At 43.5% G+C, this 18,091-nt stretch overlaps 1 protein-coding gene across 1 annotated transcript in view; it reads left to right on the forward strand.

Moving 5' to 3' along the window:
* Window positions 1-8,692, forward strand: part of SLC7A10 (solute carrier family 7 member 10) — a 40,475-nt gene extending 31,783 nt beyond the window's left edge. The window contains exons 5-11 of the mRNA XM_058813480.1: window positions 68-221; window positions 1,830-1,953; window positions 2,049-2,152; window positions 3,175-3,271; window positions 7,006-7,155; window positions 7,419-7,596; window positions 8,467-8,692. Coding sequence (XP_058669463.1) covers window positions 68-221; window positions 1,830-1,953; window positions 2,049-2,152; window positions 3,175-3,271; window positions 7,006-7,155; window positions 7,419-7,596; window positions 8,467-8,618 — 959 coding nt within the window. The 3' untranslated portion in view covers window positions 8,619-8,692. The remainder of the gene's footprint in view (window positions 1-67; window positions 222-1,829; window positions 1,954-2,048; window positions 2,153-3,174; window positions 3,272-7,005; window positions 7,156-7,418; window positions 7,597-8,466) is intronic.
* Window positions 8,693-18,091: the final 9,399 nt, after the last annotated feature.

The raw sequence follows: 18,091 nt of genomic DNA on the forward strand, positions 1-18,091 counted from the left end.
CTTACATATTTAAAGTCTGTGAGGTAGGTAGGCATGGCCTAACATCTGCCTTGCACTCTCTATGCAGGAAACTACAAAGAGCTGACACCAAGCAATGCATTCAGATTTTGGATGACTCCATCTGTGGGGCATTTAGCATTAGCTTTTCTCCAAGGGTCCTTTGCATTCAGTGGCTGGAACTTCTTGAACTATGTAACAGAGGAGCTGGTGGATCCCCGCAGGCAAGTATCCCCCTCATGGTGCCCTCCCTGCAGTGCTGAGACACGGGAGCTCTCTGGGAGCATTTCTCATTCCACGAGGGGCTGCAATGTCATTCCATGGCTGTGGGACCGGTCTTTCCAAAGGAGACAGAGTTTTGTTCAGAACAGATAGCAGGCAAGTTACAGAAACACTGAAATTAGGTATGAACTGAATCAAAGCAGCCGCAGACAAGGCAGGATCTTTATGTCACTATTCAATTCCAGAGCAGAAAATTAACCATGGATGAGGTGCCACACAAATATCTACAATAAGAATCTTCTTTGTCATAAAATAGTTTAATTATTTGGAAGTTGCTTTGCTTTTTCACCCAAAGCTCTCCCACAGACGCCTGAAAGAGAAGATGATTTGTGCAGCAAAAGTGGCACACACTGCCAAGGCAGCTTACCCTGGGTCACTGCTGATCCTGGCTATGGGAAGGGTTGGAAAGGATTCATCACAAGCAGCCTGAGAAGGCTGGAGGGAAAGGGAATTTTAGTTCAGCAAAGCTCAAATGTTTCAACATTTCTGAGTTAATAAAGTGGGATGGCAAATGTCAAGAGCAGCTCTTGGAGCATTAGTTACTCCTGGGCATCCAGTGCACACAGCAATTAAACAGCAAGAAATGGAAGCTATTACAGCTTGGATGGGAAGGAATTAAAGCTACAGCCTTATGAGCATCTGTGCACACCAGTGAGTGGCAAAGTGTCCAGGGATTTGGCAGAAATAAAGAAAGTGTGGTAATGTGTTTCCTTATTAAACAATAATATTTTAATGGACCACCATGATTTCAAAGCTGAACAATAAAAAAGTTATTACTTAAATAAGGTAAATATGGCCTTGGCTGAGAAATAGAGAATGGAGCAAATGGCCTTTTTTAAAAATTATTGTTGCAGTCTTAGTGGAGAAATTAAAAAAAATTGGATAACAGAAACCATTTTCTCCTTTTACTAATCTATTCAAATTCACAAGGTTAAACAAAAAACTTTTTTTCCCAAATCTGACACAGATGCATTCTGTTAGATATAGAATGCATTTTTCAGGTGTGCACCTCTAGGAAGCTCTCTGGGTTGGATATCAAGTACATCTGTACTACTGTGAGTTGAATAACCAGACCAGATTTAGGGTACACAATGGGCCAGGGCAGCAGCTGAACAACAGGACCCCCTTCCTTTTGAGAGCAGGTGAAGGTGAAGCAAAACAACACATTTTATTGCACCACAGTGCCTGTCCCCAGGGCTTTTGGGAAATGGAGGTTTCCTTTTTCAGTCCCAGTCTGTCCCAATCCCCATCAAGAGCCCCAAGGCAGCTCATGGTATCTGTCCCCTGGAGGTCCCTGCAGACAGAGCAATTCATTTTAGCCTTCTCTCACCTGCAGTGGGGCAGAGAGCTGGGAAAGCTCTGCATCCCTCACAGACCAAGGCACCCACCTGCAGACACAGCATTTCATTTCAGCCTTCTCTCACCCGCAGTGGGAAGCTCAGCTTCCCTCACAGGCACAGCCAGGGAACTCACCCAGGCCCCACCCCACTGTCATGATCTCACTGTGTATGGTTGTAATCTCTTATCTACCCTCCCAATTCTCTTATCAGGAACCTGCCTCGTGCCATATTCATATCCATCCCATTGGTGACATTTGTGTACACGTTCACCAACATTGCATATTTCACTGCCATGTCTCCCCACGAGCTCTTGTCCTCCAACGCTGTGGCTGTAGTAAGTAAAACCATTCCCTGCATGTACCACCACACTTTGATTTCAGTGCTGTGCTTTGCAGTGTGTTTCAGTTTCTCTGCCTTCTGTTGCTTTAGACATTTGGTGAAAAGTTACTGGGCTATTTTTCCTGGGTTATGCCAGTCTCAGTGGCCCTATCTACATTTGGAGGAATAAATGGATACCTTTTTACCTCATCAAGGTTAGATGGAGTACAATTTTATGAACGTTATCTAATTTGGGGAGGGGCTGTTTTAATTGCATTTGCTAGAGAAATGCTAGCTAGACATTTTGGATGTTGTAGAGCATGAGTTTGTTGTTGGGTGTGTTGGATACAATCAGTTATGAATTATTCTATTTCAAATCAGCAAATGTAATATTGAATCATGAAATTTCTTGCAAATTAATCCTCATGAGTTATTGAAAGTGTTTGCAGGTGTGGAATAATTCACAGTAAGAGCCAAATACAGCTTTAGCATGGAACCAAAGTAATTTTATATCAATAAAGTTCCAGTAGCTCACAGTTAAACTGTGCTTTGCTCAAGGAGGAGTTTTGGGGCCTGGTGCTGCACTCAGCTACAGGCATTTTAATGCTGGGAAATCACCTTTCAAGCAAGATGCTTTGCATGCATAGTGCTGATAGCTGGGCCAGAATCTGTAAAGTCTGTAAGATTGTCATAAACAAAGTCTGTTTATAATAACTGACCTGTCTTAATTTAATTTAGAAGTTACAATGTTTTTTGAGGAAACAGCTGAAGTACCTTGGGAAAATTATTTATCCCAACCTTTTCATGGGTGTGATGAAATGCAACAAATTGGAGTGCATATGTAACAGGCTGTACACTTAAAAGTGAAAAGCTAAGGCATGTTGAACCTTATCCAAACCCCTTTTGGCACTGTAAATACCCACACAACCTTCAGAGCCATCACCCCTCACTGGGTAAAGAGACAATGCTGGCCAGCAGATGGTCCTTGGAGGTATTTTGGCATCTCAGAGCATGTCTGAGATGTTCCCAGGTGACATTAGCTGTTAAAGGCCTTGCACACTGCAGGGTTCAGTTTAAATGCCTTTCCCCAGTCTCCAGCTGTCTCTGCAGCTGCAGCCACAGCTCCTTTCCATGAGAAAACCAAAGCAGGTGGTTGAGATAAGAGGTTTTATATGAGTAGGGACTGGAGAGGCTGTTGCACACCCAGTGGATTCATCATTCCCCTTCTTATTTCCAGGCTGTGTTTCTCTGGTGCTCGGGAGGGCCACTTGCCAAGTTTGCTGGCCATGATCCATGTCAAGAACTGCACACCCATCCCTGCCCTCCTCATCTGTGTAAGTTCCTATCCCTGCTCCATCACCTGCTTGTAGAAAAACTGAGCCACTGAGAGGTGAGCTGGAAAAACCCTCGAGAGGTGGTTTTACCCCAGGAGAGGAGCAGTGGGTCCTGAATAGCAGCTGGTAGGTGCCAGCTGAGCAGCTCCAACCAAGCAGCCTTCAGCCTCAGAAATAATTCCTCCTCCTAGTCCCCTTGGCACCTGAAGGGTTTCCCTCATAACCTGAGTTGCAGTGTAAGCTCATTAACTCTTGTCCTGCAGCAAGAGACCGGGACTGGCTTTTGAAACAGAGAAACTTCATCTAAGACAAGTTCCTTAGACCAATTTTCCTGCTTCCCACCAGAATTTGGAAACCTCCATGGTCCTAATCCCACTCCAGCAGGGCTGCTTTAGGTCCTGCCTCCAAAGACAAAGATATGGGGGAGTCCCAGAGAAAGGACAAAGTGCTCCAAAAATTACTTTCAACAACCAAGACACCTTGTGAGGGGTAGCCAGGCAGTTCTCTGAGGGCCACAGGTATTTCTTTCCACAGCCAAGAAATTATTAAGGGACAATGATTCCAGCAGGGAATCTGCTGAATGGCACACCAGGCAGACAAGAGGTCACCTGCAAAGGCCAGACACCAATGTGCCAGCTGTTGGGGGTGCTGGGGGTACAGCTCCTGCTCTGCTCCGTGGGAAAAGGCTCCCCTCACTTTTTAGGCAGCAGAAATTTCCACAATACTAATGACTTAGGGAAGTTATTATTCTAAACAAAGAGTTTTATATGCTTTTATTGATAGTGCAACTGGAATTTGTGGAGGGTTTTAGAGTGGCATAGAAGATGACAAAGAGGAAAGTGATTTGTGCCGCTGCTGTCCATGGCCACAGGACCCAAGCAAAGGAATCCCCAAAGGCCATTTGCTTGAAAGCTAGGCTGGTCAATGGCTGCCAACTGCAGATTTGCCACTGATATCAAAACCACAAGGGTTTGACCCCAGATGCACTAGAAAGATACATGTTTACATGTCTCCTGGCTCTAACAACAATTCTGGCACAATACACCCATACAAAATTTCACCAAATAAGCTTTTTTTTCCCCACCATAAAAGCTCATTCCACTTTTATGACAAAATATGCATTTTGTTGAGGTTTTATGGCATTCCTGGGGCTTAGTGCCCCATCACAAACATCTTGTGTATTGCCCATTGAAGGTTTGGGGTAAACTGCCCTGGGCAGCCATCATGGGATGGGATCCTCTGTTTTACAGGGGCAGAACTCCTTTGTCCTTAAAAATACATCAGTTGAAACAACAGCTGAGTGTCAGAGGCTGTTTTCTGTGGAACAGCCCCAAAAAGAGCAGACTGCCTGTTGAACTGGCTGATCCATGCCATGCCACCCCCTTGAATCACAGTGCCAATCACAGAACCAGCATGGCACATTAATTCATCATTTGAAGGTGTTTTAATGCAGCTCAGTGCACACCAAATGCTGTTAGGAAATATTTATTTCTTAACAAATAGAAAGATACTAATAGTATAGTGTAGGCATCTACAGCAGCAAACTGGGCCACACTTCAGGCAAACCTAATTAATACATCAGGTTCCTTGTCTCTTCCATGGAATCACACCTAGCTCTCTACATGGAGAGCAGCTTGTTTGTACATCAAGAATGGCTATTTCAACACTACCAGTGAGACCTTTATGTTTACTGATTTCCTATTTTACTGCCAAAAATCAAGGGGCCAAGCTAAATGTAAAATTTCAGCTGCAGTTGTTTTGCAGGATGGTGGGGAGTGGATGCCAGCCAGGGAGCTGTGGCCAGGCCAGCTGGAGGGCAGCACTCCCTTGTTATCATCTTATTGCAAAGCTCCCATACCTTCTCCGTGGTTTCTCATGGGCAGGTCCTCACAGCACAGCCAACAAACTCCATCTCTCCCCTCACCCAGCTAGCCCACTCTTTTATGGCACTCATCCTTCTTGGACACAGCTGTGCCCTGTTAAGGGCAGGGCTGTTCCTAATCTTTGGTGATTAGTACAGCTGCAGCTCCTCAGGGGTCAGATTACCTTCTGCACTATCTTTATTTTCTATCCCCCCACAGCCCCTCTTCAGCCACAGGGGCTGGCACCACCCTGTGAGTGGATCTGACACACCAGTGGCATTCTGCCACTCCCAGTGCCACCCCTGCAAAGCCCTCAGTGGCAGCAGGGAGTTGTGTGACACAGTGCACACTGCAGGGGACAGCACAGACTGTGTTATATGGCAGTGGTATGAGATGGTGCCCAAATTTAAATCCATTTTGTGCTCAGACAGTTCAAGGTGTTGAAATCCCCCAGCCAAGCCTGCAAGACTTTGAAAAGGGGAGCAGAGGGACCAACAGAGTATTTGGTTATGGTGGTGCTTAATTCCTCTGCTGGAGGTGCAGAAACCTTCCCTCCTGGGAGGAATGCGCTGCTGAAACAGCTAATTAAGGAAAAAGGGAGCCTGGATCAACACAAACCAAACCTTGAGCACTCTCTGGAGGGATTTGGGTATTTAGTTTCCCTCAGGCTCTGGGCCCCAGTGTTCACTGGATTGGTATTTTGTGCAGGTGAGTGCTCAGCCCCTGGGGTACCAGAGTGGGTGGGGGGCTCAAGGAGCAGTGCCCTGGCCCCCAGCTCAGCTCTCCTGGATTTGCAGTATTGATGCCTTTTTGCTGGTCCTAAAATCACAAGCTAGGCACAGGTGCTAAAGAGAAGTTACCTTTCCAAGGATCATTAGGTGCACAACTTGGTGGAAAGCAACAACGATGCACAGTTTATGTTTAAAGTGCATACAATTTCTATATGTTCAGGTAATTAGCACAACTGACAAGAAACCCCAATTAGAGGCATAAATAATGAGATAATTCCCCTTCAATCCTTTCAATCCCCCCCCCCAGATTAGACAGGAACTAAACTGTGTTAATGAAAATGTGTCTTGGAGAGCTGGTTTAAGCCTTGGCTTCCCAGAAAATCTAAACTTGGACCCCCAGATTGGAGCCACAGGGGAATTTATTTTGTCTTTCTAAGAGAGTAGGTAAAAATACTAGAATAGTATTTTTGCTATGAATACTAGAATAGTATTGTATGTGTACAGAATATAGAGAGAATATAAAAGCAAAAAAGGTGGAAATCAATCCCCTATCAGCATTAGGCAGACATAGAGTTCAAAAAGCAAGCAAAAGCATGGAAATGTCCACCATCCATCTGCCAGTTTCTAAACAATAGTAATGCTCATAAGATTCATGATGCTGATTAGCTGTGACATGAGCCAGCCGGAGAAAGGGCAAACCTCTAATTCTTTATAAAATACAGAGCAACAACACAGTGCCTGAAACACAGCATGTAAAGTCTACAAAACCCTTTCACCTGGAGTCCTCACCACAAGGTTAAAACACTTCACAGAAAAAGGTGGAGTGGGAGCTTTACCAGCCTTCCCAGCCCTGCCTGCCTATGGGCAGCAGAGACACCTCTGCCAGCACAGGGTATTTTTATAGAGACCCTCTAGCCTCTGGCTTCAGCATGCCCCAAATCAACCCAAATACCCACTTAGCCCCAGTCCTGGTGGCACAGCTCTGGGATAAGGAACAGAGCCCCAGGAAGCAGCACATGCCCAGCAGGTGCCACAAAGAAAGGGATTTTTCATGCTTTAATGGGATTTTTGCTTGGTTTTGTTGTTTTTAAGCTACTTTCTCTAGTAATGGCTGAAGAAGGCTGTGCTCCTCTCGTTGCAGTGTTTGGCCACACTCATCATCATGCTTGTTGGAGACACCTACACACTGATCAACTATGTGTCCTTCATTAACTACCTCTGCTATGGAGTGACAATTATTGGCCTGATTGTTCTACGCTGGAGGAAACCCAAAATCTTCAGACCTATCAAGGTGACACTGTTAGAGCTCAATCTCTTGGTTGCAATGGGTGGGGACACCTCTCAGACCATATCCCAAAGTGCCATTAGTGTAACAGAAGGGTACACAGGCACATCTCTTGTGAGCTGGTTGGGATGGGCAGAGAGGGGAACAGTGGTGGAGGGATGGGGACGCAGCCTGGGGGGCTGGAGCCTGCTCTGCCTGCAGCCCCCAGAGCCACCCAGCCCCTGCTGCTGCTCTGCACAGTGCTGCTCTGCTCTGCTCTCTCCTGGCAGGTGAACCTCCTCATCCCCATCACTTACCTGGCCTTCTGGGCATTCCTGCTGGTCTTCAGCCTCTACTCTGAGCCCATTGTCTGTGGGATTGGACTCATTATCATTCTAACTGGAGTGCCAGTGTTCTTCCTGGGAGTCTACTGGAGAAATAAACCAAAGTGTGTAAATAGGCTAATAGGTAAGGCAGCACTGTGTGCCTCCCTGCCCTCCCAGCCAGGGAACTGCCTCAGGAGCCTGGCCACCCCTCCCAGCCATGGCAGCCCCTGGGCACAGGCTGGCCAGGCACTGCTTTGCTTTGGGCAGCTATTTTGCACACTCCTGGGTACATTTAACTCCTCTCATGCCTTTGTGCCCATGCACTCAGCTTGCTCACAGCAGCCTGTCCCAGCAAATACACAGGGTGTCACTTTACACACACAGAGACTGAATGGACAGTCACCAAGGGACTGAAGAGTTTGTTTTGCCCTGCCTCCTCCCCCTGTGCACCAAGCCTTGGTGACATGATGAGCTATCTCATACTCAAATGTTTCTTACAAAGACTTACATTACTCCTCATATAAAATTGAAACTGCAAACAGTCTTTTATGTTTTGGTTGTGCTTGGTTTTTAATCCCTTTGCTTTGCTGGTGAGGACTCTCAAACAAGCACACTGCAACCCTCTAGAGGGTTTCTGTCAGCTGCACTTGGCTGCACTGCCAGCAGCTCCCCCTGGCCAGTGGTCACTGCAGCTGGGCTGACACAGGGCCAGGAGGGCTGGCTGCCATCCCATCCCCATCCCATCCCCATCCCAGCCCATCAGGCTGCCATGGGCAGCACTGGCAGCTCTGTGAGGGGCTGGGGAGGGGTGTCCCTAGAGCTGTCCCTAAAGGTGTCCCTAGAGCTGTCCCACCTTCATTTTCCCTGATTCAGGAGCACTCTGCAGACTGAGCTGGAGGGAGAAGGGCTGGAGGGCTGTGCAGCTCCTGCCCTCAGGGCATTGCTCCAGCATCCTATTTTTGTTTAGAAGCCCCCATTAACCCCACTAACGCTGGTGATTTGCTCCCTGCAGAGTCCCTGACGTGCTGGGGGCAGAAGCTGTGTTTTGTGGTGTACCCTCAGTGTGGAAGTGCAGAGGAAGAGCACTCCCACTCCTCCTCCTCCCACTCCTGGAGGCTGGTGAGCGACACAGCAGTGAGGAAATCACACCAGCGTGGCCTTTGAGGCTGAAGTGGCTTCTTGTTTACATGCTGATTTTTGAAAAAAAAAAGTTTTTCTGGAAAAAAAATTGTTTTAGAGCACCAATAGTGAAGCCCATAAAATGAGCTACATCCTTTATGGCCTCTGTAGCTTTTAGTTATTCCCTAAGAAAAAAAAAAAAAAAGAAAAAAAAGAAAAAAAAAAAAAAAGAAAAAATAAAATGTAAAATAAGGAGCTTGTTGGGTTTTTTTTGGGTTTTTTGTTTTTTTGTTTTTGGTTTTTTTTCTGGCAGCGTTCTTGCTCAGCAGGGGAAAGCAGCACAGACACAGCTCTGGAATACTGATTTTAGTCACCATGAGGGTCCACCAGAGACACACAAATTTAGGCATTTCAAAACTAGGGCAGCTCCCAACACAAAATCAAAGCACAGAAATCAAGAGAGCACAAGCAGACCTGCTGCTGTCCCTGAGTGGGGTGAGTGCCCAGGAAGGTACAACCCAAAGGATCAGCCCTCCACACACCTGGAGCAGCACAGCACCCCCAGCCCAGCTCCACAGAGCAGCACAGCCAGGGCTGCACTGAGCACAGGCTGCAGAGTAAAAGCACCAACAACCCCTGCACCCTGCAGCATCATTCTGGGACACAGGAAAAAGATACAGAGTAGTGATCTACATCTCAGGTATCTCCTTTTTGTAAAGATCTAAATCCCAAGTATCTCAGTTTTGTAGAGGTCTAAATCTCAAGTAGCTCAGCTTTGTGGTGATCTAAACCTCAGATATCTCAGCTTTGCAGTGATTTAAACCTCAGGTAGCTCAGCTTTGTAGTGATCTAAACCTCAGGTAGCTCAGCTTTGTAGTGATCTAAATCTCAGGTATCTCCTTTTTGTAAAGATCTAAATCTCAAGTATGTCAGTTTTCCAGTGATCTAAACCTCAAGATTCTCAGTTTTGCAGTGATCTAAATCCCAAGTGTCTCAGGTTTGTAGTGATCTAAATCTCAAGTATCTCAGTTTTGCAGTGATGTAAATCTCAAGTATCTCAGTTTTGCAGTGATGTAAATCCCAAGTATCTCAATTTTGCAGTGATCTAAATCCCAAGTATCTCAGTTTTGCAGTGATGTAAATCCCAAGTGTCTCAGCTTTGCAGTGATGTAAATCCCAAGTGTCTCAGCTTTGCAGTGATGTAAATCCCAAGTGTCTCAGTTTTGCAGTGGTGTAAATCCCAAGTATCTCAGTTTTGCAGTGATGTAAAACCCAAGTATCTCAGTTTTGAAGCCCTGATGTAGAGATGGAGGGGGTTCCTGCATCCCTGATGGGACAGGGCTCCTGCAGGGAGCTCAGCCTGCTCCAGGTGCCAGCTGGGGAGGATGGAGAATGCAGAAGTTTGCAGCAGGCTCAGCATGGAGCTCAAGGGAAGCACAGGAGAGGACCCTGATACTGCTCCTGTCTCTTGGCAGGTGTCAGGTGCTGTCACACTGCTCCAGAGACCAATTCCCCTCTCCAGCTGGGCTCAGCCAAGTATCACTCACACATCAGATGCTCCTCAGAAAGTGTTTTGCATATTTTATTTGTGCCATACACTAGGGGGAAAAAAAATCATGCACTTAATAAATATATGGAGATTTGTTACTGTAGCAGTATGGCCACTTTCACACCAGGGAATCTTCTAAAAATGCAAAATGTGAGAACAGCACTGAGCTACTGTTCTTTCACAGTATTTGAAAACAAAACCTATCACATTCAGTAGCCTTGGTAACAGCCATCTGAATGTAATTTTAAAAGTATCTTTCCATGGCCCTGGCACAAAAATTGTGGATTTATTATCTTAGTTAATTATTCATAAATACTTTTGTAATAAAATAATAATAATATCTATATCTATATATTAAAATTCTATTCATCTCCATCTTTCAGAGGGTAGTCACTAAAAAGAAACACAGTTTACATTCTTCTCTCTGTATAAAGCTGTTAACTGTAAGAGATTAAAATACATATTTAGCTAGAAAAAAGGTGTGGTTTGTGTATATATATCCGCACATGTAAAGAAAGATTCCACATTTTCAATAATAGCATGAATATATTGTTTGTTAATGGGAATCATAAATATTCAGCTTGCTTTTAAAAGAAAAGTTCAGAGCAGACATCCCTGTGGCTAAGCAGCTCCTGAACCTTTAACTAATATCAGAGGCTCTCATGATTAATTCTCCTTTTCCATAGCTCAAAATCCACTTTCTGAGGTATAATTTCCAACAGATTAATTCTTTCAATACCTTTACTAGTTAGTGGGAAAACTACATGTACTACAGCATCAGAAATACTGATTGCTTACAGAACTGCTAAGTTTTGGCATGGGTTTATTTTTGTTTGTTTAAACAATTAAGACATGTAAATCAGCCAGCAATGAAACTTTGCAGCTCTTGAGACAAGTCTGTATGGTAATGAGAAAATATTAATAATAGTAATAGTAGTAATGCTGAAACAGCTACCAAGGCTTTTCTTGGCTGTTATATAAGGAAATCAAAAGCAAAATTAAAGAACAAATTTCCTCATAATTGTTAATTGAGTTTGGCTCATGTTTTCCCTGGTTATACTGACATGCTTTAAAAGTAACAACATTTGGCCTTAAACCAGAAGGCTTAATTTTGAACAGGCTGATTTACTAGACTTCATCTTTGAATTACATGCCAATCCCCAAAAAGTGTTCCACAATGTTTCATTTTTAGGAACAGCTTCATCTCTGCTCCCAGCATCACATACATGAAAGCCTTTGCAAAGGTTAGTGCCTAATGTGCAGAATTTCTAAGCACAGAAATCAATGTACAGAATTAGAAATTTAAATTCATATGCTAAATGAAATTTAGCAGCACACTCAATCCATATGAGAGAGATTTTTCCTAAAGACAAAGCAACTAGCCCCAAAGGAGACATAATTACTGGTATTTTAAAGCCCACTGAACAAAAAGCCTTGAAGCAGCTGACACTACCAGCATGTTGAGACTACTGTGATACTTGATACAGAAAGGCAAGCTGCTTCCAACAGAAAGGAGTTAAAGCTTGAATAGCAATGCAATACTATGTAAGCCTATATATTTATATAGCATAAAATACTAGGGGGTGTAATGCAGAAAATACTCTGGGGAGTATCACCTGTAAGTCAGCCTAAGGCAAAGTCAGTAAAAAATTGATTGGATTATTCTTACCTGATTTATCACAGGACTGAAAACAGTGGCAACAGATATATCATCACTGTGCTACATGCTTTGCAAGACAGAAGTGGAGAAGATAAAATTCCAGGAGCTGGATGGGCACAGTTGGGAAGAACAGGGAGAACGAGGCAGAGCTTCTGCTGGCCTGGCCACCCTCAAGTGTTTTCAAAAACTTGATAAAGGAATTTATTGTCTTCCATTCACACTAGTACATAAACCAGAATAGTTTGATCTCAGAAGGATCAAGGGATGAGACTCACAGAATATTCTGAGTTGGGAGGGACCCACAAGGAACATGGAACCAAGCTCTGAAGGAACAGGCCCATGTGGGGATTGGGTTCAGAGCTCTGTTTCAGTCCAGAGCCTTCCTCCACTTAAGGACACAGGAGTCCCTGTGTATTTAATAATACATTAGACTTGGAAGCACCTTTCCAAAAGATGTATCCAAAACCACTCAGAGCAGGTTGCAGTTGGATTGAGGGGTCCCTGGGGGGCTGTGTGTTCGCTGGTAGCAGCAGGCAAGGAGAGGAGACTCCACACGGCTCCGGAGGGGGCTCATCAGCTGAGGGTTCATTGGGGTCCCACCCTGGGAGCAGCAGGGTTCCTGAAGAAGGGAGGAACGGGAGGGACGGGGGGGAGAGAGGGAGAGCCTGGGGAGAAAAGGGCCAAGAGAGCAAAGGGCCAAGAGAGGATCTGTGGTCTCCCCTCACAGTTTACCAGAGAGATTCAAAATGGGCACGGAATAAACCTTGGGCCAATGGCATTACAGATCCACGAGGCTTCAGGGGAGGATCACAGGCCTGCAATAAACCCTACATTTCTGAGGGATGAGACAGAGCAAACTATTTAACTAAAATGTAAAAACCACAAGAGCAGATTTCCTTTGCCACCCTCCATCACTGTGAAAGCACAAGGCCTGGTGCAGCTGCCAGCCTCAGGACAGGGGCTGGTGGCACCAAGGGAGGCCATCTTTGCCTGGGGTGGGCTGAGGGCCCAGGACAGAGTCACAGCCCAGCTCCAAACAGGCTAATGCTGTGAGAGAAATGTGCTGAGAGCTGAGTTAGACAAAATAATTCAACTTCAAAGGAAACACAACATATGAACAACCTCTGGTGCAGCTGCCAGCCTCAGGACAGGGGCTGGTAGCACCAAGGGAGGCCACCTTTACCTGGGGTGGGCTGGGGTGGGCTGAGGGCCCAGGACAGAGCCACAGCCACAGCCCAGCTCCAAACAAGCTACTGCTGTGAGAGAAATGTGCTGAGAACTGAGTTAAACAAAATAATTCACCTTCAAAGGAAAGACAACACATGAACAACCAACTAGCCCTCAACAGACATGCTGTCCCACACTTCATATGCAGAGGCCTTTGTCAAGGGATTTCTCATGTTTCACTTACTTGGGAAAAATCATTTGGTTTCCAGCCCCTTTGTACCAAGAACCAAATCAGAAATTGCTCACAGTTATTCACCTGCTGAGGAGTTCTATGAGAGATATTGAAAGAAAAATGTAGGGTAAACTTTGCTTAGAATTTGTCTTTTCCCGAAGCCTTAGAGTTCAGAGAGTTGTGTCCTCTCTCCACTCCCAGCTGTGAGTACAGGCAAACCAAACTCTGGGTTTTAAATCTCTTGTCCTTGGTCCTTGACACCTCTCACCAGGGCTCTATCTTCAATGAGAAACTTCTGCACTTGGAAAATGGAAAGGAAAATCCAAGAAGGAGGATTAGAAAGTAAGTAAGAAGATGCTGAGAGGCCAAAACCAAATTTGTCTTAAAGTCCTATGGTAAGACACAGGTATAGAAGGGAGGGAGATCCAGAGAGCATCATAAAGCAGGGAACACATAGAATGAAAGGAAATAAAATTAAAACCTCCACCACTCACCTCAGCCTTGGTAATCATTTAATCCCTGCAGCCAAGAACACAAGAGCCAGCATCTGAAGAGGGAAGAACAGCTCACGGAGCCGTTTGCTAGGGTGACAGACTGACAAAGAACAGGATACCAAGTGTGCTGCCTGCAAGGCTCAGGTTCAGACAGCTATTTGTATCAGATTTTAAATCCTGGCACTTACTTGGGAGATTAAAACTCAACTTCCAGCCAAGTCCAAAAATCTTAAATAAGCAAAAGCAGTTTTTCCTCTCAGAGAAAGGTCTTCCAAGTACCCAATTCCCTTCAGGCTTCTCAAGTTTGTCCCTTGGTTTGTTCTAAGACAGATCTATTGTACTGCACAGGCTGTCAAAACACTCAGGTATCATTTACAACTCTATTCTCACTGCAGCCTCACATCAGGGTATGATGGTATGGTTTGAAACATTAATGCTTCTGTTCCTATAGCTGAATGAGAATTTCATGGCAAAACAAACGCAAAGCACAGCAAAGCCAAGCCTTTCTGCTAGGCTAGAAGGTGGCATCCCGCTGCATCAAGCTGGGTCCTTCCATCCTTCATAATCTGCGCTCATCATGAAGTCTGTCCAATTCTCTTCAATACAGATACAGATTTCCAAGTCTGGAACACAGTCAATGCAAAATAATTCAGCTTTCACCTTCCTCTGAAAAAAGAGCAGGACAGAGCCAGCAGTGGCTCAAAGATATGAGGATGGAAAAGCATCAGCAAAACAAGCATTGGCCTCAGAAAAGGCAGAGACTGTACTTCAGAAATTATTTTTTTAACCACCCTAACAGTCATACACTTCAGAGCTTCTTTTTTTCTTTTTTTTTTTTGGTTGGGATATATGCATACATACACATCAAAGGCAGCTGTATACCACAGTGAATTTCCTAGAACCAAGATTTCACATGTATTATTTAAATATATAAACATACCTCCCTTTGACCAGCTTCAGCTACCAGAAAAAGCAGATGATAAAAAAAAACAAGGTACAAAACCAAACCAAAATACACCCTCCCCCATCAAATTACTGTCCACAGATGGAGTCATGGGTTGACACATAAGAGTCTGAGTCAAACTAAGACCATGGGAATAGAATTTAAGAATCCTCAAGCTTAGGTGTTAAGAGTGACAGTCAGGAACCCACAGGTCTGGGCATATCAAATTTTATTAAAAATTAAGAGATCCAAAGCAAGGCAAAGCACGATGCCCAGCATCTTTCTGGCTCAGTATCTTGCTCAGTAGTCCAGCAAGCAGCAGCAGACACTGACAAACATGATGCCATACCTGAATCATTTGCCTGCACACACACTATGGTAAAATGTTGCAGATAAATCAATACATACAACACAAATTAAAAAAAAAAAAGCCAAAAAGCAGAAAACAGAAATAGAGAAAAAGTATGCTTAAGGGATGCTGCAGAGTACTAGACAAGCAGGAAGGAACAGAATTTTTAACAGAAATATTCCCTGCTTTAACAGCAATAAAGGAAATATTAAGAGAATCACTTTCCCCCTTTATGCTGCCTATGAGCTTGCATTCTTTTTAAACCAGTAGCTATTCTTCTCTATTCAGAGAGGTGTTCTTTGGAAAGGGGGTTTTTTAGAAGGGTTGTTTGGGGTTTTTTTGTCTTGCTTGGACAGGGGAATTTTGTATCTTAAAAAACCAAAACCAACCAAACAACTTAAACACTTTGTATCCTGTCTACAAAAATCCTTACAGAACGCAGATCAACATTGTTAAAGTAACAAAAATTCTAACAAGTTTACTAGCCAATTACCTTAAGGTTGTAAAGCCTTTAAAGTGTTGTATTTCCACTTTTTTCTAATTTTAGGAAGTTTTGAATACCGGGATGCAGTTTATATGAGCCAGAACTGAGGTGCCTTCAAGGATGGTTGATTCCCTGTTTAGCACTTACAGGAGATGGCAGAAGGGCAGACACACACTCAGGCAGACTTTGTGATTTACACAGGTATTGACATTCCAGGGCACTGCACCTCTTTGTGCTCACAGTGCAAACAGAGAGATTTCTTCTGTGAAATTAATACTGAATTTTTGCTCTTCCCTTCCAAGGTATGAGCTAGGAGAGAAACCTGCCCTTCAGCACACAGCAGTCAGTGCTTACAGAGAGCACCAGGCTTGTATTTCCCATTGATGCAAAGCTGTATAGAGTCCAGTAATGAGGGCTGTGGATACTTCTGTATGGTTCAACATCAAATTTTCATTAACCTGGATTTTTTTTAAGTTTCTGAAAGTAAAACCTTCTCAGTAAAATTTTCACTGAGTTACCAAATGAATCAATACACAAAATATGTATGATACACCTAAGAAATAATGGGAAGTTACACATCTTAGCTGTTCAGGGTTGCTCCCAAAATACAGCAGCACTCTGAAGTACATATTTCAGTTTTATGAGCCTTATGATGGTGATGGCTTGAGGCATGGCATGATCAGCATTATTTTATTATAGAAATATTTTTCTGTAACAGAAATAAATATACACGTTTAAGGTCCTTCATATCTACACAAAATAAATCTTTACTCTTTCTCCCAGCTGTGCTTAACTACCTTAGACATACAAAACTATGGATTTAAAATTACTTCTAGACAAAAAAAAAATAAAGACACTAAAACACTAAAAAATAAAGACACTAAAACTTTAAAGTTACCCCTAGACAAAAAAAAAAAAATAAAGACACTAAAACCTGTAGCCTTTGATGGAAACAATACTCTGGCAGTGCAATGACTACAGTACATGGCCTTGCAAAAGTGGAATGTACCCAAAATGTTTACAAATGCTAGGAAAGCAAGATCTCTTTCAAAAGTGCATTTTCTTTCATGAAATGAGTTCTGATCACCGAAGAACCCGGAAAAAATACTGAGCAGTATTTATTTAATGCAACTACAACTCTTGTTATGCATTTTGCCACAAGCCCTTCCTGGGATTAATGCCCTCAAGAATTTGAATCTTCTAACTCTGGAATGCACAGTATGAAACCAATTTGCAATAGAAGAGGAAAAAAAAAATCACTTCTATTTAATTCTTCTGTATTACATTTTAGTAGGAAAAGTCCTATTCCTTGTTTTTTTCAAGGGAGTCTCTCAAAGAGTCCTAGTGAAAGATCCAGGGCAAAATATAGCCCATTTAAAGGAAAAAATCTGTGACACTTTGATGTAAACTGTTCACTGCAGAAGTCTGCCTCTACAGCCAGGAAAGTCCTGTGAGCAGCACAACTCAGGCCCACAGATGCCAAATTTCACAGGTTCAGGTAATAACTCTGCACAACCTGAATTCCCACAACAAACAGGTTTTGGAGCACTCAGATATTTACAGAGCAGCAGCATCAACCTCCTGGTGACCTCTTTAAAAAGCACTTTTGTGTGTCACTGTGTCAGGGGGGAACTGAAAAGCTCTTGTCAGAGTAGGGACAGTCTGGCCACCACAACAGGACCAAGCCATCATCCAGCAGAGTTCTGCCATTCTGCAGGGACTCCTTGTTATGCAATGCCACCTTCTTACAGGTAAATAACTTAATTACTTCTAATAACACTCTAAAAACCAAAAAGGCACCAGTTTACATTTAAGTGTGTACAATCTACAAAGTGTCAGCTTTAAAAATGGCACTGATGTATTTCAGTTCTTCAAAGAAAAAAAAAAAAGCAAAAATAAAAAAAGCAAAATAACATTCTCTAAAAACAAACGATAAATAAAATTACTGGTTTATACATCTGCACTTAAGTAGCAGATTTAAAAGCAATGTGTGAGACAGATTTAATTTCAAAATAAACCAGAAGTCTGATCCTGACCAAGGGCTCAGCACTTCTCAGTGCAGCCCCAAGGAGCTGGAAAGCCTCAGGGTCCTTCAGGCACTCTCAAAGTGGTACCAGCATACTCAGAAAAACACAAGGGAGGAGAGGACAAAGGGTAGAGAAGGAGGAAACAATTCTGCAACTCCCAACATCACCATGAAGAAAATGCAACACATGACAATGCCAGAAAGAAATATTGCTGCAACTAAGATTCAATGCACTCCACTCACACTGAACACTGCTACATTCTCCTTACAAAGCTTTAGTAGCTAAGACACCTGGTTTCATTCTGGGTATTCCACACAGAAAATGTGGATTTAGTGGATGCTTTAAGGTTCATATGGCCATCAAAACATTCCTGAAGGGAGCAAAAGAAGTGAGCAGTTTCCATAAGAGAGAAAGGGATTTTAATTCCTCCTAAGCATTTTAATTAAAATGATTTAAACTTTTAATTAAATTATTATGCCTAAAAAGACAATGTTATTTGTAGCTTAGTACTCAGAGTTACAATGACTGGTGTCTGCCCCAGGTTCCAGCAGAGTTCTCTAGTTCAATAAGACCACTGAAAGGCAAAGAAACACTGAATGCAGAGTGAGTAAAA

This window comes from Ammospiza caudacuta, chromosome 13, assembly GCF_027887145.1.
Source record: "Ammospiza caudacuta isolate bAmmCau1 chromosome 13, bAmmCau1.pri, whole genome shotgun sequence".
Taxonomy (NCBI): Eukaryota; Metazoa; Chordata; class Aves; order Passeriformes; family Passerellidae; genus Ammospiza; species Ammospiza caudacuta.